Genomic DNA, 26115 nt, shown 5'->3' with positions numbered 1-26115 from the left:
GCCTCTTGTCCCCATGCTGCCTCCCCACTCCCTCCTCCGTCACTGAGGAGCCCCAGAACACCCACTCAGCAGGTCATCTGTGCCGCGGCAGGGGCCCCGGACAGCTCTTCCAGGACGTGAGCATCGTGAACGCCTTCTTGTGAACCTGGCCGGCCCAGCGGCCGCCGCCTAGGGGCTGGCCCGGCACACTGTCCCCGGGCACCCCCACTGTCACCGGCACGCCAGCTCCAGGTGGCCCTGCCGTGACAGAACTAAAGGTGACTGCCCGGAGCTCTGAGCCGCCCTGCTCAATGTTCTCCTCTCCTCCCGAGTGTTCCAGTAAACTGCTCACACTCAAGCCTCGGACTAGTCATTTCCTTCTCCACACAGGCCTCTCCAGTGCGCCCCGCCACCCCCGCCCACCTGCCCCTGTCCTGGCACGGTTCCCCACGCCTTCCTCCGTGCCCCCAGGGTGTCCGTGCTAGTGGCACGCACAGCAGTGCCTCACAACTCCTGGCTGGACTGTGAGCTCCAGCCCAGCGCCCGGGGTCTAGCCCGGGCTCAACCCAGCTGGCGACTGCCGCGAAGCCAGCTCCCCACATCATCTAATTTGCTCCTCGCTTGTATTTAGGGCATTGCGACAATCTGAATTCACTGGAAATCCTCTTGGTAAACAGTTTTTAAATTGAGAAATAACATGAGTAAAGTGCATAAAAGTGCAGTGATCTTCGCTGTACTGCTTGATGGCTTTGGAGCAGTGGTTACATTCGTGTGTACAGGTGTACACGCGCCTCCTGAGCAGCCCCACCACCGTCAGCACCTCAGGGTCGAGGCCTGGAGCTTTGAGCTGCGTCTGTGAGCATCTGTGCTTCATCCCCGTTTAGCCTGTGTGCCTGTCAGCAAGGTGTGTCCTAAGGTAATAGCTTCTTCACTTCGTCCTGGCTCACGGAAGGTCTCGTAGGACTGCTCTACTTTCAGATCGTGGGGGAAGCTTGTGATTCAGGTCAAGAGAATAACGCCTCTGACGTCCCCTGCAGCTCCTCCTCAGTCTATAACCAGCACCCCACCCCCACCCCTGCCCCTTCCACCAGCGAATCACCATTCTGACTTCCAGAGGGGCCTTTTAAAAAGCTGGGTTTTTTTGTTGTTGTTCAATTGTGAAATACCTACAGCAAGTACCATTTTTAAGTATACAATTTGGTGGCATTAGGTACATTCTTTAAAGGCATTCTTTATAGTTTAACAGCACTGCTAAACACCTGAATGATGCAGAAGTGCCTACAGTAGAAAGTGAAAGTCCCCCGACCTCAAGGTCTTCCTGCAAAGGAACCACCGTTTTCAGTTTGTGTGTCCTTGCAGACCTTGCTCTGTGTGCTGTCACTGGTCAATATCTGTCCACTCAGGAAAACCTGGTGTACATGTACCTGTTTTGAGTCGACAGTTTTTTAACTGTAAATGGAACCCTTGATTGGTTGATCACATGGGGTCTTTCTCGTGCGGTGTGTGTCGGGAGTCTTCTGGTGCGTGGTGTGTTGGGGCCTTTCCAAGGGGCACACCCAGACCTAGTGGAGGACGTTCTGTTTGCCCTCTGTGGCATCAGTGATTCTGCCTCTCCTTCTCCACTCAGAAGCCTGGGCCTTGCAGGTTTCAGTCCTTCCTCCTGACCTTCTCGCTGTCCTTGCAGACCCTGTTCTCAGATCCCACAGCCCCTGAGAGGCCTTAGTTATCACTGACCCCTGGGGGAGTCACTTTTCTCCAGTATTTAACTTTGAAGCAAGGACCAAAGGTTGGAGGCAGGCAGGTTGGTGGAAGGTGTCATTAACCAGCAGGTGGGGGCAGACGCTCTCAGGAGAACTTAGACCTCTAGGTCACCCTTGAAATCACATTTCTGGCCTTCAGCTGCCTCTGACCCCAGAAGCCAGCCTAAACGTGCAGCCATGGAGCCCACAGCCCCCCTCCTGCATCCCCCACTTGGGTACAGGCATCTTGGAGTCAGCAAGGAGGATCCCATGACTCCACTCCTTCTGTTGCTCAGGTTCCAGGGCCCTGTGAGGTGAGCCCTCGGTGGGTGAAACAGGAGCCTTTGGCCTTTGGGAAATGTAGACCTTGTATGCAGGAGGCTTGTCTCCGAGACATGCGTGCTGTTCTTTCTTTATGGGAAGATAAACCCAAAGGCCTTCCGGTTTTTGGCTCTGAAGGGGGCTTTCCCATTTCTTCTGGTTGGTCCCATGGTGCAGGCTCTTGCACTAGGTTCAGCTACTGAGGTCTTAGGCTCCTTTCTTCATCCGCCACCCCTCGCCCCCAAACTTTCTTGTTTACTTCTTCTTGATCTCTCCATCACGTTGGATGTAGTTTGGTACAGGCCACCATTCAGCAGCCCATCAAGGCCTGCTCTGGTCCAGACACCTGGTTTAGGGGGAGAGCTCACTGGGGCATGAGATGGCTCTTCTCTCAGGGGCTTTCTGGGAGAAAGGTCATCTGGAGTTGTCCAGTGGAACATGAAGATTCCTGGGAGGCCTGGCAGCCAGAGGCCCTTGTGAGAAACAGCCGGAATGATACCAATCCCAGCCCACACTTCCCAACCACCATCAGCCTCTCCATGGTAACAATTGGATCTTTTATTAAAAATAATTTTACTTATTTTTAACTGCTGGGTCTTTGTTGCTGCATGGATTTTTCTTATGGTGTGCAGGCTCCTCAGTGGGGTGGCTTCTGTTATTGTGGAGCACAGACTCTAGAGTACAGGCTCAATAGTTATGACACACGGGCTTCGTTGCTCTGTGGCATGTGCATCTTCCCAGATCAGGGATCGAACCTGTCTCTCCTGCATTAGCAGGTGAATTCTTTACCACTGAGCCACCAGGAAAGCCCTTATGGGATCTTGATGTTATTAAATTATTAAGCAAAAAAAAAAAAAAAAAATCAGGCTTTTTAAATATAGAAGAAAATAAAATCTCCAACCCCAATGTCCAAATGATCCCTGTTGAATATTTGGAAAAGTGAACTTGCATACATGGTTCGAAATTTCAAACCAGACAGAAAGATACAGAAATGAAAAACTTTTGAGTGCATGTCCCACCTTGTTTGTTTCCCCAAACAGGAAATTCTAGTACATTCCTGTGCAGCTTTCCAGGAAAAGCTGTGTTTACACCATCATAAAGCTTTACCTTAAAAGGGACCCTGCTTTGTTCCCAGTTCTTGCATCTTTTTTATCCGGAGGTTGTTTCTTCATCAGTAGATCTAGGTATAAAAAGACTTCAGTCTTTTTATATCCATGTGGATTCCCACTCTATAGACAGACCATAATTACCCAACCAATCCCCTTTTGATGGACATTTAGGTTATTTCCAGCTACTTACTGGGTAGGTTGTGTTTTAAAGGTTTGAAATTTCCCTGGTAAGCATCCTTCCCCCTCTTTCCTCCTCAACACCTGATCATCAAGAAAAATAGATCCCTTGGAAAGTTTCTAAATTCATTTTCACAGTTGATTTTTTTTTTTTTTCATGACGTCAGGGACAGGAAGGTAACTGTCTACTGTTTGCTTGTTGCATGGCCAGGCTCTGAAGGAACTTTCTCTCTTTCTTTTTTTTTTAAATAATTAATATCTTTGGTTCCAGTGACTTTTAAAATTTTTTTAATTTATTTATTTTTGGCTGTGGTAGATCTTCGTCGCTGCATGGGCCTTTTCTCTAGTTACGAAGAGCAAGGTCTACTCTCTGGTTGCGGTATGCAGGCTCCTCATTGCGGGGTCTCCTCTTCTCGGGGAGCACAGGCTCTAGCCTCGTGGGCTGCGGTAGCTGCAGCACATGGCCTCAGCAGTTGGGGTTCCCGGGCTCTAGAGCACAGGCTCACTGGTTGTGGTGCACAGGCCTATTTGCTCTGTGGCATGAGGGATCTTCCTGGATCGGGGATCGAACCCGTGTCTTCTGCATTGGCAGGCAGGTTCTTTACCACAGAGCCGCCCAGGAAGCCTGAAGGAGCTTTCCGTCCACAATTTCCTTTAGTTCCAGGAGGCCAGAATTACTGCCCCATGGTTTAGACAAGGAGCCAGGAGCTGAGAGAGGCCTCACTGCTCACAAAGGTCCCAGCTGCGTTCCCCGCACCCTGACCAGCCCTGGACCTTATGCACCGCTCCTCCTGTCCTAGGGCGGCTGGTTGTCCTGGACATCTGAGCCCACCCAGAGCTCAGCGAGTGCCGTCTGCATCCATCCGTGTGAATTTCTGCTCTCAGCTTCTAACCGAGTGGTGTTCTGCTCTGCGTGGGGTCTCACTTTTCTGTTTCTGAAAGCTTCGGTAGCGTGCGGCGTGCTGTGTAATTCCCTAGGAGTGAGTGATAATCAGAGGAAGCAGTCGCTTCATCTCGGGGCCCTAACCTACCAGAGGAAGGTCTGGGTCCTCCCAGAGAGGGTGAGTAGCATCCAGGGCTGCGTTCCGTCGCACAGCCTCCTAAGTGGGCTCTGATGGATGCTGTCTGTCAAGAGGTGCGCGCCCAGAACGCTCCCGTCTCTGGTCTCTGTTCTTGGCATCTGTAACGCACTGTCTGGGTTTCCTGGACAGTTAAATCATGTCTCAATTTTATCTGTCGTTTTTGTGGATGAATAATCCAAACTAGGTAAATAAAAATTAATGTCTGGATTTGGATGCTAATTTAACTTTCAATTAGGTTTTGTTTTGAGCATTATTGAAATTAATCTGCGTTCTTGGAGCACATTCCGCTTGTTGGCAGGGTACAGTGGACCCCGGAAGACAGTAGGTGGCTGTTTGGGGTAAATTCAGATGGATAGACCAAATTGAGATAATGGAAAAATTTGCTTTAAAACGTTTCTGTTTTTCAATGACAAAGTGATGTCTGGATATCACCTGGACCCTGCAGAGGGAAAAACTCTTCCATCAGAATCCTGGCCTGAACAGATGAGGGACAAGTTTTGGTCCTTGCTCCTTTCTGGACCTGGTTCATTTGCATATAAACACTATTTAAAGAGTGCTAAGCGGGGACCTGAGCTTGAGCTCCTGGTGAGGCACTATTACTTTATTTATTTACTTTTAAAATTTTATTTATTTATTTATTTTACTTTACAACATCGTATTGGTTTTGCCATACATTGACTTGACTCCGCCATGGGTGTACATGTGTTCCCCATCCTGAACCCCCCTCCCGCCTCCCTCCCCATCCCATCCCTCTGGGTCATCCCAGTGCACCAGCCCCGAGCACCCTGTCTCATGCATCCAACCTGGACTGGCAATTCGTTTCACATATAATAATTTACATGTTTTAGAAGAGCCTGGGGCTTTGGGATTGGGCTTTCGCAGGATCGAGAGCCCAGATTCTGACTCTGCAGCCAGTAACTGTGTGATGTTGGGCAAGTCACCTAGCCCTTCTGGGCCTCATTTTCTTGTCTGTAAAATGGTATTGATAATCCCTATATCTCATGGTTGCTGTAAGGACTGAGACACAGCTGTGTTTTCCACACTGCAGGGTCTGAACTGTGGTGACACACAGGCCTTTTTCTTTTCTCTTAGAAACCTTCGGGCTTTTTAGGGAAAAACCTCTTCCTTGGGGGCAGGTTTCCTTTGGGGATGAGCTTTAACTCATTGCTCATACTTGTTAGGCTCCCCTTCTAAAGAGAGCCAGCAATCTGGTTATATCCAACTCAGCTTGCTTTTTCTTTTCTATTTTTATATTAGGAAGACACACTGGTGTTTCATTTCTGTTGTGATATATAGTTCCTCTTAAAATAAATATATTTAAATTGAAAGTTAACAATGACATCAGTGCGCTGTGGTTAAGACATAAATTGTGCAGATTGTAAGTGGTTTTGAATCCCACTCTGTCACCTCCTGGCTGTGTGGCCTTGGGTGGGTCGTGTAACATCTCTGAACTTCTATTTCCTCATCTGAGCATAACTTGAGCATAACAACAGTACTATTCTCTGGGGGTTTTGTAAACTGTTAAGTAAGATAATATAGTCAGAGCTCTCAGAACAGCTTCGGGCACATAGAAAATACCACCAAAGTATTAAGTGTGTTTCTGACCTTTGGGAAGCATGGAGCTGATGTGGGTCAAGGGCACAGTGACTTGGGACTGAGGGCAATAAATAAATGGTAGCTGGTGCTGTTGTTTAGATTATTTAATAGTAATGATGATACAACGAGCTGACTCATTTGAAAAGACCCTGATGCTGGGAAAGATTGAGGGCAGGAGGAGAAGGTGATGACAGGATGAGATGGTTGGATGGCATCACCAACTCAATGGACATGGATTTGGGTGAACTCCGGGAGTTGGTGATGGACAGGGAGGCCTGGCATGCGCAGTTCATGGGGTTACAAAGAGTCGGACACGACAGAGCAACTGAACTGAACTGAATAGCCGTAATGATCAACGAAGACATAGAATTTGCTATATTGAAGGGAATTTCTTGGGGCGGAAACCTTCAGACAGCTCCACAGGAGCCAGCGAGACCCCGCTGTTCAAATCTGTCCATTGTCTTGATTCGACTTTCCAGGCCAAGCCGAGCATTCGGTGTTTCATTAAACCCACCGAGACGCTAGAGCGGTCCCTTGAGATGAACAAGCACAAGGGCAAGAGGCGGGTGCAAAAGAGACCCAACTACAAAAATGTTGGGGAGGAGGAAGACGAGGAGAAAGGGCCTGCCGAGGATGCCCAGGAAGACGCCGAGAAGGCTAAAGGTACAGAGGGTGGTTCAAAAGGCCTCAAGACGAGTGGGGAGAATGAAGGTGAGTGCACGCGCCGCCGCCAGCCTGCCCGCCGGGCCGTCCTGTGTCTGGTCCCCGTGTGTGTCCCTCGGCGCGCCTGTCACTCCAGACACCTGTGTACCTCACTCTGCACAGCCCGCCCTTTGGGGACAGCTGTGGCCAGATCCGTACAAGGCCTGCTTTCATCTGTGGGCAGCCTGGAGCGAGGCCCTGTCCTCTTAACCCCTGCTTCTGTTTCCCATCTGTCGAAAGAGAGTATTTACTTTGTTATTAAGAGAATGAAATGGGCTAATGCACGTAACATGCTCAGAACGGTGCCTGGTCCATATCAGAAGTATCTCCCACTACAGTTATTTCACAACTACTGTCATTATTATTAAAGGTATGGTCATCTTTATCATTATTGGTGTTCTTCCTAATAATTCCGATAACCCAGGATGATGATTTTTGACTAAAGTCATTATTGCCAGTGCACTGCAGGAAGAAAAATGGCCCAGGGCTGATGAAATTAGATGCTTTTCATGATTATGGTATTGGGGGAATCAAATGATCAAATGCAACCCCCCAGATTCATACATTAAGATTTCTTTCAAGCCCTCATCTGTTTAGAGTGAGGTACACTGGTGTTCGGTGCATTGGGGTCAGGGAACAGAATCGTTTGGTCCTCTTCTCTGCCCTTGTCAAGAATGATTCTGGTTTACTTTTCACCTCCTTCTTGTTTAGACACTATTGCCTCCATCTGGAGAGCATTGTCAGCCCCGGGGATGAAGCAAGTTTGAACTGTTGCTTGTGTCATGGGCTGGGCTCACAGCCACACAGATGGGGTCTCTGGCCACGGCCCCGGGCGCTCCGAATGGAGGAGGTGATGGGGTCAAGTGAGGTGGGAGCTCTGCCTGCCAGAGGGGAGCTTCCAGCACACCTTCTGGGACAGATCTGGGCTCTCCCCAGCTCCCACCTGCCTTCTGCTCTGGCGTGGGGGGAGCATCTCCTGTGAGCCCTCCTCTGGGTCCTGGGCTCGCCGTGGCTCCTCTGCAGCCAGCTCGCCGGCCCATCAGCCCGGACTGTGCGAGTCCAGGCGTCCAAAGCTAGAAAATGGAGCCTCTCAGTAAATCAGTTGACTGGGAACTCATTTGTTTGGGGGAGTTTGCTGCGATTATGCAGCCAAAACCCGCCCCCACCCCCACCCCGCTGGCCCCATTCTGATGATCTTGGCAGCTCTCTTCGAATGCCACGATCGTATTTCAGTGAATATAACCCAAGTGTCTCCCTGTTGGCATCAGCCGTCTTTTTAGGCTGAGATCTCCAGCATGCTTTTTTTTCTGTCTAAAGTGTGCAGTAAGCATCTTGGTTTAAGAATTCCTTTCTGGTTCAGAAAACCTTTGCCAACAAATATTACTGTGGCGGGGAGGTGAGGGGCGGACACAAGGTAAGCCATACTTGTTTGCTTATTTGCATCATTTTGACTTTTTGTTCTAACTTGGAAGAAAATTATCTGCTGAAGCTTTGGGTTTAGCTGTCCTGCAGCCACCCTGGGGGAAAATGGACGACTTCACCCCATTTTGTACACTGTGTTCTCGTCAGTTTTGTTTTGGAAAGATGCTACCTCTTTTTGTTCCAGTCCTTTTAAGGGCTGCTGTCTAACCAGGCCGGGGCTGTGACTAACCATGGTGTGGACAAGGGCAGGCTTGGCCTCAAACACACAATCCAGTGACTCAACCGGGCAGCCTAGTCCTGGCGCACAGGGGCTGCAGCGGCTGTGCAAGGCTGCCATCCCCGCTCTCTGTTGGGATCCAGGGGGTGGGGGTTCCCTCCCTGGGGGTGGGCTCCCTGCAGGTTCAGCCTGCCTGCCCTGTGCAGGGGACACAGGGGGACATGTTCACCAGCCTCCAGAACCCTGTTTTCCAGGTGGTTACTTGGCCAGGTTGTGTCAGAAAGGGCTCAGAGGAATTTCCCGAGAGGCTTTGCTTGGCTGGTTGATGCCGACTTCAGGGTTCAGTGGGGTGTGGTTCTCCATGCCCCGCTCAGCTTTGTAGTGCCCTCCTGTTTTCCTGGCCCAACTCATTGTGAATAAATACAACTTTTGCAGGCCCATCCAGCAAAGAGACACCTAACTGGGCAGCAGCAGGTGTGTTCTGGGGCTCTTTGAATTGTTTATTTGACCTCTCAGTTATTCTCGTGTTTGAAGGTGTGGCCACTGGGTGCTCTCTCCTTAGACTGTCTCGGTGTTTGGGTGAAACCACACAGCTGTTAATTCCTGTGACTTGGAAGGGTGTCAGGCGCATTTTCTCACTTGGTTTCAAGCCAGAGGACAGTGTCGATGGGGGAGATGGGAGATGTGACTTATGGTCCTGTCTCACCAGCCAGACCTACATGTGCCTTGGAGGGTGTCCCCAAGCTCTGGACTTCATTGTCCCCATCTGGAAATTGTGACTCTAGGAAGTATAAAGACTTTTTTTTTTTAAACATGAGGATATGTTAGGATTCTTGTGGTTGTAAGATTTAGATATTCAACTCAGACTAACTCAAGCAGAAAAGGCAATTATTGTTTGTCTAACTGGGAGGCCCAGGAGGGGCTGGACTCGGGTGCATAGATGACCGTCGGCAACTCAGGGCCCACATCCTGCCAAGCCACCAAGTGGGGAGAGCGCTGCAACTGAAGCCTGGGAGCTGAGGCTCGCTGGTGCTGGCGGGTCTGGCTTGCCCACCCTGCAGAGAGCTGGCCAGCGCTGATTGGTCAGGCCAGATGTGCATCTGCCCCATGTGACGCCCTCAGAAAGAAACACATTCATCAGAAGAAGGAGGTGTGGGTGCCCAGCTCGCAGAAACAGCAGGTGCTCTCTTAGAAAACCACACTGTTTCTGCGTACTCCGTTTCCCTCAGGCCAGCTGCTCCCTTCCTCTGTCTTATCTTGTTTTCTTTTCCATTCCCTTCCTGTTTTGAGATGGGACCTGTGGCTGTTTTCTTCTCCCAGATATTTCTCTGTAACATGGTGCTTCTCACATCGTCCCTGGACCTGGTGAGCTTGTTGACAGCCTTGGACTTCTTGAGTAAAGAGATGCTGGCCCCAGTTCCCCCTGCATACCCCGTCACCCCCTCTTCAGCAGTGCACTCTTTACTTTAAAAGGCGGTAGAAAGCATATGAATAAAAAGGCATGTGGTCACAAGTCACAAGTCTGCCATGACCTGATTTGAATGTGGCATCGACTTGTTTTTTTTCGACAGAGGCAGCACCCAGAATTCACACCTCCTCCACTTTTAAGCCCAGACAAGGAAGTTGTGTGAAATGAATGTGCAGCCCTGGACCCTTCACTCCCATCCCCAGTTTGCAGAGAAATATGCTCTGCCTCAGGTCCCCAGTGATGGACAACTCATTCTGAAACCAAAAAAAAAAAAAAAAAAATCACAGGACCTTTTAATTTTCAGCAATTGAGTGCTGAAGGAAGACCAGGGTGCCTTGGTCCCTCTGGCCAGAGAAGTGCGCACCCAGATGCTCGTTCATGTCCTATTCTACCCTTCAGTCTGAAATGACAGTCATTTCTTTTTGGATTCAGTTAAAGCAGTAACTTAATAAGTGGACCTGAGACAAGAGAATGAATTGTTCGAATTTCTTGGTTGAAAAATATGGGAAAATAGGCTTTTCGCCTATAAGGAAAAGTAGCCATGAATTTCATGACGTGACCTTCAAAGATTACTCCTCTCTTGAATCCCTGCAAGGGCATGGCGGGAATAGAACAATAGTGACTTTGAACCTGCCAAGTTAGCTGGGAGTTAAGGAGTCCCAAGTTTGGCTTTTTTTTCCCCCTTCTGAAGTCTCTGCTGAAATGAAATTGAACTTTCTGGCCTCATTTTTGCAAAGCCAGAACCAATCCCAGGCCTAGCAGGTTTCTGATGAGGGCGAGCCAGGGACCAGGTATCAGGAGGTCGAGGTCTCTGCCCCAGAGCTGCTGTGTGACGCTGGGCAAGTCATTGCGCTTTCTGTGCTTTTTGACCCATGGAGGGCCTGTGCGATGTCAGCCCTCAGGGTGTCAGAAATGAGAACCTTCCGTGCTTCAGCATTTAGCAGGTGACACGTGAACACGAAATAGGAGCCCTGGCAAGACAGTGGAGCGAGGAGCCCAGAGTGGGACTTGAGCTTGGTTGGGGGGACGTATGCTTGGCCACCCTGGCAAGTTTCTTTGGGTCCTATTTCTCTGTTAATTTATATAATGAACAGTGAGGTGGTTGAGTATGTGTGTGCATGTGTGTGTTTGTGTGTTTCTGGAGCAGGGAGTGGGAGAGGGATGGGAAGGCTGAGCCACTGGGGTACAGAGGTGTGGGGACACCACCTTTTCCAATGGGCTTAAGGAGAAAGATTGGAGGTCAGTTTAGACAAATCCTCTGGAAAGCAACTTCTCAGAAAGAAAAAAAAAATTCTGAATTCAATCTTGTGCTAGCCAGTGAATAGTAATAAAAAAAGCAAAGGAAGGGGTACCACAAATACTCAGCACATATGCACTGTGTCATTGCCAGGCACTGCTGGCCTCTTGGAATTCTGCTCCAAAGCCAGCCAACAGCATGCAGTCCTTCCCATATCTCCTAGGTAACCAGCAAGGGCATCCTTTTCCTCCTCTCCATAACCTTCTTTCTAAGGCCTTCTTATCATCCACTGCCCCTCTTTTTATCATCTGGCCTCGCCGTGATGGCTGGAACATTGACCGCAGAGGGCAACTGAGAAAATCCTTGCATTTGTCAAGTCAAAGACTGTTGGGAGGTCAGGCCTGCCATTTCCCTGAAAAGCACTTCATTTACCAAATATTAATCAGATTAGAATGCCCATCACCCTGGGAAGTTGATGAATTATGGCTGTTATTTAAAAAAAAAAAAATCCACAGTGACAGAGTACTGGGAAAGCTTAGGGATTTGGCCAGAGTTGTCACATCAGGGGACAGAGGTTGACGTCCTTGGATCCTGAGAGTCCGCAGGCCTCTCCTGCTCGTTTAGCGATTTGCACAACCATTACTGCTTTTGAGCCCCAGAACGCTTCATCCTCCCAAAGCAAAACCCTACCCACTAAACATCTCCCTGTTCTCCCTCCCTCCTGCCCCTGACAGCCTCTACCCTGCTTCCTGGCTCGATGCGTTTGACCACTCTAGGTGCCTCATATAAGTGGAATCAATACAGTATTTGTCTTTTTGAGACTGGCTTCTTTCACTGAGCATCAGGTACTCAAGATTCATCCGTGTTATAACATGTGGCAGGATTTTCTTCCTTTTTAAGGCTGAACGATATCTCATTTTTTGAATAGACTCCATTTGGCTCATCCTTTCTTTTTTAAATTTCATTTATTTTAATTGGAGGATAATTACTTTACAGCATTTTGATGGTTTTTGCCATACATCAGTATGAATCGGCTACAGGCACACTTGTGCCCCGTCCCTCCTGAAACCCCCCTCCCCACCCCATCCCCCCAGGTTGTCACAGAGCCCCGACCTGCATCATCCATCAAACTCCCAGGGCTCTCCATTTTACCTATGGTCATGTATATGCCCCAGTGCTCTTCTCTCAGGTCATCCCTCCCTCTCCTCTTACTGAGTCCAAAAGTCTGTTCTTTGTGTCTCCTCGCTGCCCTGCACATCAGTACCCTCTTTCTAGGTTCCATATATATGCGTTAATATATGATATTGGTCTTCCTCTTTCTGCCTTACTTCACTCGATGGACATCTGGCCTGGGTTGGTTCCACCTTTTGGCTGCTGTGCATATGGGTATGCAGATACTGTTTTGCTGTGGAGATTTTTGTGGAAATGATAGAGGCCAAGCAGGGTCCGGCTAGGGCTTGCCAAAGCTAGAGGAGCTGGACACTTGAGTTCTTGCTCCCAGCCTGGCAACTTCACATCCTTCCACTCTCAGAGGCCCGAAACTCAGTTGTGTGAGGGGTCCCGCCACTGCCAGGCTGGATGCTGGAGCCTTCAGGCTTGTGGGCCACGGTGCCGGGCAAAGAAACCAAGAGCACACAGATGCTGGTTTACACCACACAGGTAGTTTGGGAAGAGGAGCCCCCCTCCTGACCCCTCTGGCCTTGGTTCCCTTTCCATAAGCTGCAGAGAGTCCACTAGACCAGTGCTGGCCTGACGGTGGGGTGTGGGGATGGCTTTGGGAAGGACAGAGAGAGAGCCTTGAAGACCGTGATGAGAGGATTCTTGCCGGGAACTCAGCTCCGGGGGGTGGGGTGCGGGAGCCTCATGGTTGGTGTGTGCCTTTGACCTCCTCATGTTCTCCAGTCTCCCCTTTCCGTGTGTACAACAGGCTGCAGCATTTTTTGTTTATTCATCATGTGTGTGTTTTTCACAGTTGCTCTCTATCTATACTGGTTTTATGCTGACAGTAATAATTCCTAAAAATGTTTTATTTGAAAATAATTTCAAATTTATAAAAAGTGAAAAAAAAATTGTGTAAAGAACACTTGTTTAGCCACTTTCATATTTTAACATCTTATACCCCGTTTGCTTTCCTTTCTGCATTTTCTTTCCCTCTCCACACACTCTGTCTGTCTGTCTGTCTGTCTGTCTCACTGTCTCTCACACACATACACACTCCTTTTTTTCTGGATAGATTGCATCCAGCACACCCCTTCCATCCTAAACTCATCAGCCTGCATTTGCTAAGCGCAGGGCATTGTCTGTTGGGACCACAACACAGTTACCACCTTTGTAATGGTTTCCTCCTATCCACGTTCCAGGTTATCCGTTGGCCTAATGATATCCTTTGTATCATATTTCCTCCCTCCAGGGACAGAATCCAGTCCAGGGTCAGGTCGTACCTTGAATTGCCATGTCCCTTTACCCTCCTTTACTCTAGATATTTTCACAGTGTATCTTTTTCTTTTCCAACTTTGACATTTTTGAAGAATACAGACTCTCCTCCACCTTTGTTTTAATAGAACGTTCCTCATTCTGTCTTTGATGTTTCTTTGTCATTAGGTTGAGGTTAAGCATTCTTGGCTGGAGTCTGGCACAGGTGACATGTCCTTCCCAGGGTTTCACTTCTGGAGGCACATGATGCCCTTCTTTCCTTCAAGGGTGATGTTAATTTTGGCGAACAGATTAAGGTGTGGCCCAGCTTCTCCATTGAATCACTTTTTCTTTTAGCAGCTAATTTGCAATCCATGGGAAACACTTGGAGATAATGCAGATGCCCTGTGCCTCACTGAAATGTGCACGTCCTGCACACATCCCCTTCCTGTTGGTGGGGATGTAAGTTGGGGCAACCACTATGGAAAATCGTATGGAGGTGCCTCTAAAATGTTAAAATAGAGTTATCATACGAACCAGCAATCCCACTCCTGGGCATGTATTCAGAAAAGACGAAAACTCTAATTGGGAAAAGATACAGGCATCTCAATGTTCATAGCAGCACTATTTACAACATTCAAGTCATGGAAGCAACCTAAGTGTCCATTGATAGATGAATGGATAAAGAAGGTGTGATGTATGTACACAATGGAATATTACTCAGCCATAAAAATGAATGAAGTAATGCCATTTGCAGCAACATGGATGGACCTAGAGATTATCAGACTAAGAGAAAGACAAATATCGTACAATGTCACTTGTATGTAGAATCTAAAAAAATGTATACAAATGAATTTACAAAACAGACTCACAAGTAGGGGGAGGGATAAATTAGGAGTTTGGGATTAGTAGACACACAGTATTATATAAAATAGATAAGGAAGAAGGACCTACTGTATAGCACAGGGAACTATATTACTGTCTTGTAGTAACCTATAATGGAAAAGAATCTGCAAAAGAATATGTATATGTTCAGGAGTATATTTTATATGTATATATACACACACACACATATATATATATAAACGAATCACCTTGCTCTATACCTGAAACTCACACAATATTGTCAGTTAAATAGCATTAAATAAAATTCCCCTTAGATGTGGTGGTCATTGGTGATCCTTGCTGACCCAGTCTTTATCAAGATGGTGGTAGAAGGTTGGTTTTCCAGTGTCAGCACTTGGTATTCCACTTTAGGCAAGATTCCTGCCTTCTTCCCATTCATTCATTTATCTATCCATTCTTGGCACCAACTCAGGGATTCCAGTTTTTTAGTGGTTTGTATTTCAGTACTGTATTAATTGGATGCTCAAATTGTCCCAGATTTGACCCTTGAGAACCCTTTCAGGCTGGCTGCTGTATCTTTCTGATCTGCCTGCTTCACTTTTTTTAAAGCCTTTTTGTAATGACACTTTCTGCCATAACAAGGTATTCCAGGCTCATTTCCCACCAGCTCTGCTCTCCCTCATGGTGAATCTCTCTGAGAAGCCCTGGCCCCTTTCGGCAGTTAGTGGTTAAATGGTTTTCACAGGCCAAGATCTGGGCACCAGACATGCTTGTGACTGCGTGGGGAGTCTTGCTATTTGAACCCTTCAGTGAACAGAGCTAGGAAATGCATGCAGGTGTGTATACAAAATGCACGTTACCAACATCTCCAATGCCAGTCCGTCCCAGGAGGGTTCTTTCTTGACTTGCCCCACTTGATTTGATGTCTCTTCCTTTACAGTGAGAGGCTGGCTCCTAATGACATCAAAACATTTACTATTTGCTCAACCCTATAATGCGTCTTTATGAAGCTTCAGAATTATTTGATAAATAAAGAGTTGTTTGCAGTTCCCTGCCCCCTCCCCCAAATACTTCACCTGTCCCTAAACTGCAGGTATAGAGTCAAGTTTTGTGTCATAAACTACTTGGGTTTATCTCTCTTTCCTTTCTTTTCCCACTTCAGAATAGATATGGTATTCATTTGAAATATATTTTGTATTTTAGTCTCGCTCCTTTTTTTTTTTTTTTTAGTTAAAGGCTTCACCCTTCCCATTTTTATTGATTTAATTTCTCTCTCTCTTCAAAAAAAAATACTTTGGAAGATTAACCAACTCAAAACTATGCAAAAGCGTTTGTTCAAGGGAATATCCTTCTTCCCACATACCTTCCATCCTGTTCCCCTCCCTCTAGTAGATAACAAAGGTATTGCTTTCTGGAATATCCTTCCTGTGTTTCTTTGTGTGAGAAGAACCAGAGGTATGCATGCTTTGTTGTTTTCCCTTCTGTCTTACACTCAGAGTGTAGGCCACCATGTATGCTCCTTGGCCCTTGGCGCTCTCCGCGTGGCCCTGTCTCCGGAAGTCACTCCATGTCAGCTCACAGCGACCTTCCTCCTTCCTTTCCCAGCTGTACCATGAGTGCCATAGTCGATTCAACCGGTCTTCATGCTCGGACTTTTAGGTAGTTTCCAGTGTTTTGCAATCACCAATAATACCATGGTGAATGCCCTTGTGTCTGTGCATTTTCATATCCTTGGAGGTGTATCTTCCAAATAAATTCTTGCAAGGGGGATTGCTCAACTGAAGGATATAGGAGTGATTTAAAGTTTTCTTTGAAAATGTATTTAAGTAAAAAAAAAAAAAAAACAACTGTGAGAGTTCAAATCAAATGATTAATAACAAGTAGTTCAGGCAGCACACAGACATGGCAGAAATGGTAAAGGCAGGCCCACAACTGAAGTTTGAACAGAGCTGGACTAGGGCTTCCCTGGTGGCTCAAGTGGTAAAGAATCCACCTGCCAATGCAGGAGACGCGGGAGACTTGGGTTTGATCCCTGGGTCGGGAAGATCCCCTGGAGGAAGAAATGGCAACCCACTCCAGTATCTTTGCCTGGGAAATCCCATGGACAGAGGAGCCTGGCGGACTGGAGTCTGTGGGGTCACAAAGAGTCAGACATGGTCGAGCATGCACGCACAGAGCACAGAGGACTAGGGTTAGAGCGTCAGTCCCTTAACCTCTGAAACAGAAACCCGGTGGGGGAAGTGGGGGCTCCTGGTGTAATAACTGAGGTTCAGATGGAGCGCCCTGGGAATTCAGTGTCAGCGCGTGGGTCCTGGCCTCAGTATAATCAGAGAAGATCTGTCCATGTGAGCCCGCTGGTCTGCTTGCCCTGGTGGCAGCAGCGTGGTGCACGTACCCTGGGAGGGGAGTGAGGCCGCACCGAGGCAGGCATGGTGGCAGCAGAGAGATGGGGCAGCGGGGGCCCAGAAGGCTGTGCGGAACCATGCCGGGCGTCCTGATGCAGCATAAAGAGGGGTGCCCTCTGACCCTCCATCACCAAGGCCCGATCCTCGTCAGCATCCACTTTTGAAGATGGCTGTAGAATCTGTTTTGGAACAGTGAGAATCTGGTGAGACCCTCTCCTCAAAAACCTGTTAGCCACTCCTCTCAGGCCCACCTGGCACTTTGCATACAGTTTCTGGGAGCTGGCAGACCTGGGTAAGAATCACTGGTTTCAAGAGTTTAAAGGAAGGGGGAAGACCTGCTTGGTATTGGAAGAACTGTTGTATATTTTACCTAGAAAACTACGTGAAGCAGCTCCTCCTACACTTATGTCTGCTGGAGAAGTTGTGGGGGGCGGTGCATGGGAGGTATGGGGGTGCAGCTGTGAGAACCAGGGTGACATAGCCAAGGTTCAGAAGCTTCGTTGTATGTGGAGAGGCCGTGATGGGCCTGATTCTGCACCAGGAGTGACCTGGGAAGCAGGAGGAGGGGGGCAGGCTTGGCTTCCAGTGCGGATTTTGCAGTTGTGTGAAGAGTTACTATAGGACTTTCCTAATGATCCAGTGGTTAAGACTCTGCGCTTCCACTGCAGGGAGCATGAGTTTGATCCCTAGTCAGGGAAATACCACATACTGTATGGTGCAGCCAAAAAAAAAAAAAAGAGTCATTCTACTTCTGGGTTTCTGTTTCCTCATATTCAGTCTCTAGGACCAAACTAGTGGTTTTCAGGCCATTTTCTGGGAAGCTGCAGAATTCCCGAAAAGAGTTTCATGGGCCTCTGTGGAGGGCATGAGGGGACCTGTGGTCAGAGACATTTGGGCACCCGCCCACCCTGTCCCTGGAGCAGCCCTGTGCTCATCTCTTACTGTGGGGCTGCCCTGGGAAATTGTTGTTCAGAATCAGTGTGCACCTGCTAACACAGTTTGGTGAGCACTAGACTGACTTACCTTCAGCCTCACCTCTGCTCCAGAACTCTCAGAGTGTCCAGCCAGATTAAAAAGCCAAAAAGGAACAACTACATCACAGCAGATGGAGGCACGAGGGCTTGGTCCTGTAACCTTGGGGAGTCTTCGGAGCTGAGTTCCTGCCTTGTCAGCCTATCAGGCCAGGAGGAAGGGGGCCTCGCAGCAGGGTGGGAAGCAGGTCAAAGGTCACAGGGCAGAAGCCAGAGGCTGGCACCATTGTCTCACTTGTAGTCTTCAGATGACATGTCCCAGCAGTAAACACAAATATGTAATTCAACATGCATCTCCCCAGTATATATATACATTTATTATGAACTGTACGTATTTGTATTAATGTACAAATGTTAGTATATCATAACATGAACAAAATAGATATTTATAAAGATAATAATTAAAAATAAAGAGGTTTTGCCTAGTGAATCATCTTGCATACCCACTGGGATGTCTGCACCCCACTTTGGAGAAGATGAGAGTTGTTGGGAGGCTCCTGAAGGAGGCTAGTGGAGGGAGTATGGGAGACAGAAGCAAATGGTGCTTCTCAGATGGCAGCGCCTCCTGCCCTCTGCTGTGGCCGCAGGCTACATGCGCTGCGGTTTACTCAGTAGCTTTTGGTGAATTGACTCAGTGGTTTTGTCTTAAATTTAGCTTCATCCTAAGCAGTAACATCCATAAAACAGACTTTTTGTGCAGTTAGAATTTTCTTCTAATGCATGTTAAAATAAACACAAAACTGTGCAAACACATGGCACTTAAAAATTGCATGTCAACCCCCACCTGTGTGATGGGGCTGACCCCCGTGGGGGACTCTGATCTGTGTTGTCTGACTTCAGACCATGCTGGGAGGGAGGGGCCTGGTGAGAGCAACCCCCTCCCCTAGGTCCAGGCCAGTTGTTGGCATTGGGGAATGCAGTCCTCCCAGCCAGAGGACAGTCGCAAGCACAGTCACACTTAACAGTCCCAGAAGGGAGGCCAGGATGCAACCCACCCCCATGAGGACACTGCACACAGGTGGATCGCAGGTTAGAGGTGCTCTACACATCACAGCTGCTGAGTGTCATTGCCAACCCTGCCTGGCCCTAGGCAGACTCATCAGACATGGTCCACTCCAGGGATTTGTGTTGAGCATTTGCCTTATGCCAGGCCCTGGACTAGACACTGCAATTCTGGTGGAGAACAAGACAGATACAGCAGCTTCTCTCATGAAGCCCACGTCCTAGGGTGGGGAAGGCAGACAGGAAACAAGCAAACCAATAAATATAGAATGTAAAATCCAGGTGCGGGTTTCTCCCGAAATCTGAAAGTAGAGACCTTTTGTAAGAGAAGATGGTGTAAAGCCAGGATGCAGGTCCTTTAGGACACACCTTGCTAACAGATGCTCAGAGTAAATGGACATAAGGCACCAGCACAGCTCAAAGTTACAGCAGCTTGACGCTGAGGTGCTAACTAACTCTGCTTCCCAGGAAGGAGTTTGGTGGGGCCACTTCCATTCTTGGGGTGCACGCTGCCTCTGTAATGACTGTTGCAACACCAACGCTAAATGCTATTTCTGCTTTTCTCCTATTTTTGTAAAAGGGAAAGTCCTTTTCAGGTTTCTTTCGATTAGCAAAAAACAGGTAGTAATACAGGTCTTTCCATAAAAGCCAAGTGACCTAAAAGCAAAACTTCAAAAAGTGGGGATACCTGTAGTTGTAAATACCATAAAGTAAAATCAAGAGGAGAGGGGAGGGGACATCTCTATGGAAGAATTCCAAGTAATTTATGTAGCTGTCCTCCCTCAAGGAGACAGAACATAGCTCTGTAATCCTTAAGTGTGAGCTGTGCTTAATGACTTGCTTCCGAAGGGTGTGGGATGCAAGGAGGAGGAAAAGTCATTCTCCGGTGGAGGACCCTGACCACCTTTCCCTTGGCTGAGTGATGCAGATGACCATCCCCTGGCATAAGTCATGTCGATAGCCTGTGCCCTTGATAGGATGTGATGAGACAGCACTTCCTCTCTGTGGTCTTCCTCCCAGAAACCCATAAGCCCAGTCTAATATTCAGAAGAATGTCGCTCAAACCCAGATTGAGAGGCATCCTAAAAATACCCGACCAGACTTCTCAATCCATAAGGTCATCCAGAGGAAGGGAGGTCTGAGGAACTGTCGCAGCCAAGAGGAGCCTAAGATGTGACAGCTGGATATAATGTGGTTATCCAGGCTGGGGCCCTGGAACTGAACAAGGATACTGGGGAGAAATGAGGGAAATCTGAATGAAGTATGGAGTTGAGTTCATAATAACTTGGAGAGGTAGAGGGAAAACCGATGGGGAGGGTGTCTGAGAAGACGTCCCTGAGATGGTGGCATTAGAGTTGAGCTTCAAGTGACGTGATTGAGTGGTGCCTGGGGAGGGAAGACTTGGGTGAGAGCGTTCCAGGCAGAGTCAACAGCCGTGTAAAGGCCCTGTGGCAGGAACAAACCCGTGCGGGTCAAAGGCGAGTGACAAGATGCTCAGGACAGCTGGTGGGGCAGAGATGGCCCGGAGGTGTGGTCAGTGGGGGTCAAGGGCTGGGCTGTGTGTGGCCTTGATACCGTGGATGGCATTTGGATTTTGTTCTGAGTGTGATGGGAAGACTGAAGGGGATCTGGGCTAATTTCTGCTTAAAATCACTTGGTTCTGTGTGGACAACAAATTGGGGTTGGGGGTGGGGGCAGTGGACGCAAGAAAAGCCCTGGGAGGCTCTTGCTTGGGTCAGGGGGAGACGACGGCAGAGCCTAGGTGTGCACCTGTCCTTCCTGAGAGGACACACAGGTTCACATTTCGTCATCCTTTACCCTCACCATGTCTCCTGAAGATGGGGGGCAGCCCTTGAACTCTGGGTTCCAAGAACTAAGTGTTCGCTGGTCCACACCTGCTTGTCAAGGAGCTCTATTATAATAAACGGGGACAGCTCATGGCACAGCCACCATCCACCTCGAACTCAGGACGTTTTCCTTCGTTGGTTCAGACCTTTTTCTGAAAATGAAAATGTACATGGAGGTCAAGTCAGGTGCTACGAAAATTGTCCCTATTTAATTGGGAAAAATAAAGCGAGGTCCCTCCCCTCTCTGCCCGCTGGAAGCTGTAAGTGGGAAGAGAAAACAAAGGCTTTGGGCATGGCAGAGCCTGTGCTACAGTGTAAACAGGTTTGGAATATTTTTAGTGGATTCGGTTATATTTTATTAACCGCATGTCATTTCTTCCACGCTCCTCAATTCCTCCGGGAAGGAAGTGTGGTATCAATAAAGGAGAATAAATAGCTGTTGAAGGAAAATTCTTGAAGTAAATCATTGCAATCTGGGCTTTCCTATCAAGATCAGATGCCGTTTCTCGACATTGCCAAGCTGAAAGGAGAGAGGGGTGCGGGCCCCGTCTCATTTCTCCCTGGCGTGGGTGTTGCGGGGGCTCCTGTCACCACCGTCGAGTGTTTGCTGGATGTTTGCAGAGCGGGCTGCCGGTCTCCGTCTGGAGCATGAGCGTGTCTGTGAAACTCGATCCGGGGCCGCCGGCTCATCCCAGTGTCTGTGTTTGCTTCCAGAGATAGAGATGGTGATCATGGAGCGCAGCAAACTTCCAGAGCTGGCCGCCAGCACCTCCGTGCAGGAGCAGAACACCACGGACGAGGAGAAGAGTGCCGCCAGCGGCCTGGACAGTGTCCAGTGGAGCAGGTAGCCGCCGGGCCGGGCGGAGAGCTGCCCCGAGCCAGCCATCAGCTGCTGCTCGGTGTCTGGGATGAGGGGGTGGGGGGAAGTGCCCTGGCCGGGTGCCCGCGGAGGATAAGCTGGGCCTCGTCCCACCACCCTGGTGGCCCCTTCTGCTTCCCAGCCAAGCCGTCCTGCTGCTCCTCCCACTGGCCTCCAGAGGCGCCGCTCCTCTCGAGAGACCACGGGGATGGAGCTGTCCCTCAAGGCCGTGGTACTCACCCTTCGGAGTGAATGGCTGAGGCATGACACCACTACTGTAGGCACTTGAGTGCTGGTCCTAACGGGGTGTGGCCTTGCTCGTCGGGCCACTCCTGGCCGTGCCCTGCTGCCCCCAGGAAGGATGCCCTTGGGGGCAGCATTTGGATTTTATGGTCTCATTCACTCACTGCCGCCATGCTCACCACTGTCTGTAGGGCCTGCCGTGGTGACTCAGCGGAACTGTCTAATGCTGCTGTCCACCTTCGACTTCTTGCTTGATGGTTCATTTCAGTGATGGCTGCCCAAACTATCAACACTATGCAATCTTCCAGACGCCAGCTTTCCTGCAGCCTGGCTGGAGCGCCACCCCTTCCAGAAGGAATCGGGTGGAGGGCTGCTGCCAAAGTTGCAGCGAACTGTTAGAGGCTTCTCCATCTCAGTGTTATTTCCTTAACAGATGCCTGCAGTAATCGCCGAATCCCGTGTCGGTGGTAGTGAATGCGTAGCAACGTGGTTTCTCTGTCAGCCTGCAAGGCATTCACTTCCTGAACTCTCATGGTGGATGAAGTACAAACACACACACTCACTCTATTTATTAATCCAACTTAAAGTGAAGTCTTGAAGCACACCAGTCTTTTCCTGCAGGTCTTGTTTATCTCTTTGCTTGACATGTGTTTCAGCTGTCTAACAGAAAAGATTAATTTTTTTATCAGATGCAAGGGGAGCCATTTTTAGTTTTGATTAAATAAAAATCTTTGCCGCACAGTGTGGGTATCAGTTGTACTGCCAAGGACCTTTCTAATTTTATTTTGTGGCCAAAAAAAAAACAAAAGTAACACTGGGAGCTCTGAAAATTAAGGGAATCATTCTAAACACAGAAAGGGAGGGGGAGACAACCTTTAGGTGCTTGGCTCAGCTTTAATTAGAATACAGATCATTAAAAACCTGAAAATAACTTGTCATGAGGGATGTGCACCTGCTGAATGCATCACTGCATGCTCAGTTGCTCAGTGTGTGTGACTCTTGTGCGAGCTGGTAGACTGTATCTGACTCTTTGCGAGCCGGTAGACTGTAGCCCGCCAAGCTCTTCTGTTCATGGGGTTTCCCAGGCAAGAATAATGGAGTGGGTTGCCATTCCCTTCTCCAGGGGATCTCTCCGACTGAGGGATCGAAGCAGGCAGATTCTTCACCACTGAGCCGCCAGGGAAGCCCGTTCAGTTTCTTAGGATCTAATAAATGGAAACAGCACATATTTTGCATAGTGTGATAATACTGTAGCTTTCCTAAAGGAGGAAAAACACTCATGTACTGTCAAAAACAAAAAGTCAACAGACCAAATTGTTATGTTTGAGTGTTGGAGTTGAGACTTCTTTTTTTTCCCCCTGAATCTTAGTGAAGAGAGGGGTTTTCTTCAAGGTGATTGAGATTGCTTCTTAACTGATGGTGACTTTGGCATCTTCTGCCACGTGGTTCGTAGTGGAAGCTGATCCTGTGTCCTGAGCTGAGCCACATGCAGACTTGTGGCCCTGAGGAACTGAGCAAGAGCTGTGCTCAGCTCTGAGAGACTGGCCCTGGTGGAGAGCTGCCATGGCCTTTGCAAAGGTGCTGTGTTGTTGGTTGTCAGAGACACCCCCTCAGTGTTCCACCCTCTCTCCTCCTGGCGCTGAGCCCGGAGGAGGGCACTGAGGATGAGGGAGGGGACAGGCCTCCTTGACATGAGCTGGATTTTGCCATTGGTCCACTTGTCCAGAGAAACAACAGGACAAAGTGGAACTGTCCTTACATTCCCCATACACTGTGGGCGATCCCTGCCTTCATGGTGAAATATAGAAGTAAGAAACCAGAAACCACTCAGAACCTTCTTTCTTTAAAAAAAAAAAAGAAAGAAACTTAAAATTTAAAAAGTTAATAGACATGTAGAAAATGTAAAAAACCTTGAAAAGTATAAAGAAGGGAAAGAAGGGGAAAAAGGTCTTCATAATTCAAGAGCAGCTGGTACTAGCATTTTGGTGTTTTCTTGCCTGTTTTCAATGCCCGTATAGTGGAGATTCTGCCCTCTTTCCCCCCAGTAGCTTATACCATACCATGTCTGTTATTTTTGTTTTTGGTTTTCTCTAATATCAAACTCCAAGTATCTTTTTCACTTTATTGTTCTCTTAGTAAACACAATTCTAATGGCTTCATAATACTTCGTCTCATAAAAGATGGTCAATTCACCCAGCCTTCCCCCTGCTACTGGGTGTTTGGTTATTTGTATTATTCCCAAATGAAAATACAGTCCAAATTCCAAACGGTTTGTAAAAAAAGTGTGTTTTAATACTTTATCCTACTCTTAAAGTTTGGAAGTGTTATTGCTGGGGGCTGACAGAAAAACAGATCCACACATGGCAAAACTATTCACACATTAGAATGGTGATGGCTGCTCTGGGGTGGGGGAGGGTCTGGGGCTCCAGAGAAATAGAACTTGAAAGTAAATGTTCCTTAAAAGTTTCTTCCTTTAATTTCTGTGTATTACGTGTTTATTTGAAATGTTATGACAAGTGTGTTTCACTGCTTTTCTGCATTTTTCAATATACTTTGAATCAGTGATCCCTTTGTGGAGTTCAGAAGTCAGAAAAGTATAAAAAGTTACCCAGCGAATAGGTCTCCGAGTTCCTCTGCTGCACCTCCTCCCTCCCCACAGTCAGCAGCGTTGACCATGGCTTGTGTCCTTCAAGGGGTTAAGCGTGCCCTTTGTCACTCATTGAGGCTCTCTGCTCTCTTGGCCTCAAGCTGGCTTCCTGGGGCAGCCGCAGACAGTCACGGGGTCAGAGCCTCCTGCCAACGGGCCAAATCTGTGCACATTCTATTATCCTCTTGTTGAAGTCTTTCCAGGCCAGGCCCTTCAACCCAGAAGGGCAGCATTCAGGCTGTACTGTTTACGTATTTGTAGCCGCTCGATAGATCTCACCCACAAAGCATCAGAGGCGATGCTTCCTATCGATCCCTTCTAGCCAGGGAAGGTCGGCCCAAGAAACTGCCAGGTCAGGACCTGCCAAAGCGAGATCATGGAGAAGTGCCTGTGGAATCCTCAAAATAGAAGTGCAACAGCAGCTCGCGTGTCTGAGTACTTTTCACCTGAGCCTGGGCCTGTGTTAGTGCCGCTCTGTTTCATTTCGCTTCAACCCTCACTGTAAACCCTGGCAGGTTCAATCCCCATCCCACAGATGGGGGACTGTAATTTACCCAAGGGTTTGCAGCTAGGAGGCAGCGTCAGCATTTGAACCTCAGCAGTCTGGCTCCAGGGTCCACAGTCTAAAGTGATCCAGATTTACTGGTACCTTGTCGGCTGTTGTGAGTCTATCACGCTGCCCCGTCTCCTTCATTCTCTTGTCGCTCTTTGAAGTACTGCTGTGGGGTGTTCATGCTCTGCCTGCCCACTGACTTGGGGGTGCCATAAGACCACGCTTATCCCCAGTGTGTGGGACAGCGGGTGGACTGTTGTTGAGTGATTAGTCGGTTAGCCGTTCCTTAGTCAGTTTCCCCGGACATGGCAGCTTCCCAGGGCAGAGCCTGCCTGTCGACACCTCTGTATCCTCCGTGCCTGGGGCTGACCCGGGCACTTGGTGGCCATGCTCTATGCTGCTGGCGCGTGCCTGCTCAGCTGTGTCCAACTCTTTACAACCCCATGGACTGTAGCCAGCAGGGTCCCCTGTCCACGGGATTCTCCAGGCAGGAATTCTGGAGTGGGTTGCCATACCCTCCTCCAGGGGTTCGCCCCAACCCAGGGATCGAACTTGTTGGTCTCCTGTGTTGGCAGGCGGGTTCTTTACCACCGAGCCACCTGGGAAGTCAATTCTGCTGGTTGGAGCGGGCAGGGGGGTGGGCGCTGTGAAGGGCAAAGGCGGCTGGCATCCTGTGTGCAGGTGAGGCTCACGCGGCCCCTCTCTTCCAGACCCTTCCTGGATATGGTGTACCATGCCCTGGACAGCCCAGACGACGACTACCATGCGCTCTTCGTGCTCTGCCTGCTGTATGCAATGTCTCACAACAAAGGTAAGCCACTCAGCTCGTCTGCCTTCACGGAAAAGGACAGCTGCTTTCCTTGGAAAATTTCCTTTCTGGTTTTGGCAGACTCCCACAGAACCTGTCTACAGCTTTGTTAGAGTTTCTCAGGTGCTTTCCTGCACACTGAAGCCACAGGAATCGGTTACTCAGGCAACACGGGGGCGGGTAGGGGGTGGTGGAGAGGGAGGTTCAAGTGTTGACCGTCCAGCGCAGCATGACGGTGTTCACACTGTGGTTTGCTCTCGACCCCTCGGTCTACAACTGACTTAAGCTTCTGACCTCTTTCCTAACATCAGAACAGAAATCAGTCAAATTGCAATCTTGGTTTTGCTATTTATAATAGTCAGTGTGCCATTCTGGGTTCAGAGCTAAAATAGACTCTGAGTGGATTGTGTGGA

General features: G+C 48.7%; 1 protein-coding gene and 1 long non-coding RNA gene across 6 annotated transcripts in view; both read left to right on the top strand.

The window, feature by feature from the left end:
• CLEC16A (C-type lectin domain containing 16A) overlaps positions 1 to 26115 on the top strand; it is a 231624-nt gene that overhangs the window by 55135 nt on the left and 150374 nt on the right. For 4 of the 5 annotated variants that reach the window (XM_043456686.1, XM_043456683.1, XM_043456687.1 and 1 more), the window contains exons 10-12: positions 6483 to 6714; positions 21307 to 21436; positions 25605 to 25705. In XM_043456686.1, coding sequence (XP_043312621.1) covers positions 6483 to 6714; positions 21307 to 21436; positions 25605 to 25705 — 463 coding nt within the window. The remainder of the gene's footprint in view (positions 1 to 6482; positions 6715 to 21306; positions 21437 to 25604; positions 25706 to 26115) is intronic. The other variant, XM_043456684.1, reaches the window with a different exon arrangement.
• Positions 6730 to 12167, top strand: LOC122433612. Its single transcript, XR_006267133.1, has 2 exons — positions 6730 to 9524; positions 9665 to 12167. It is a non-coding gene; the product is annotated as an uncharacterized LOC122433612 (long non-coding RNA).

The sequence above is a fragment of the Cervus canadensis genome, chromosome 32, assembly GCF_019320065.1.
Source record: "Cervus canadensis isolate Bull #8, Minnesota chromosome 32, ASM1932006v1, whole genome shotgun sequence".
Classification (NCBI taxonomy): domain Eukaryota; kingdom Metazoa; phylum Chordata; class Mammalia; order Artiodactyla; family Cervidae; genus Cervus; species Cervus canadensis.
Note: the sequence above shows the minus strand (reverse complement) of the source record. Positions and strands in the feature narration are given on the sequence as shown.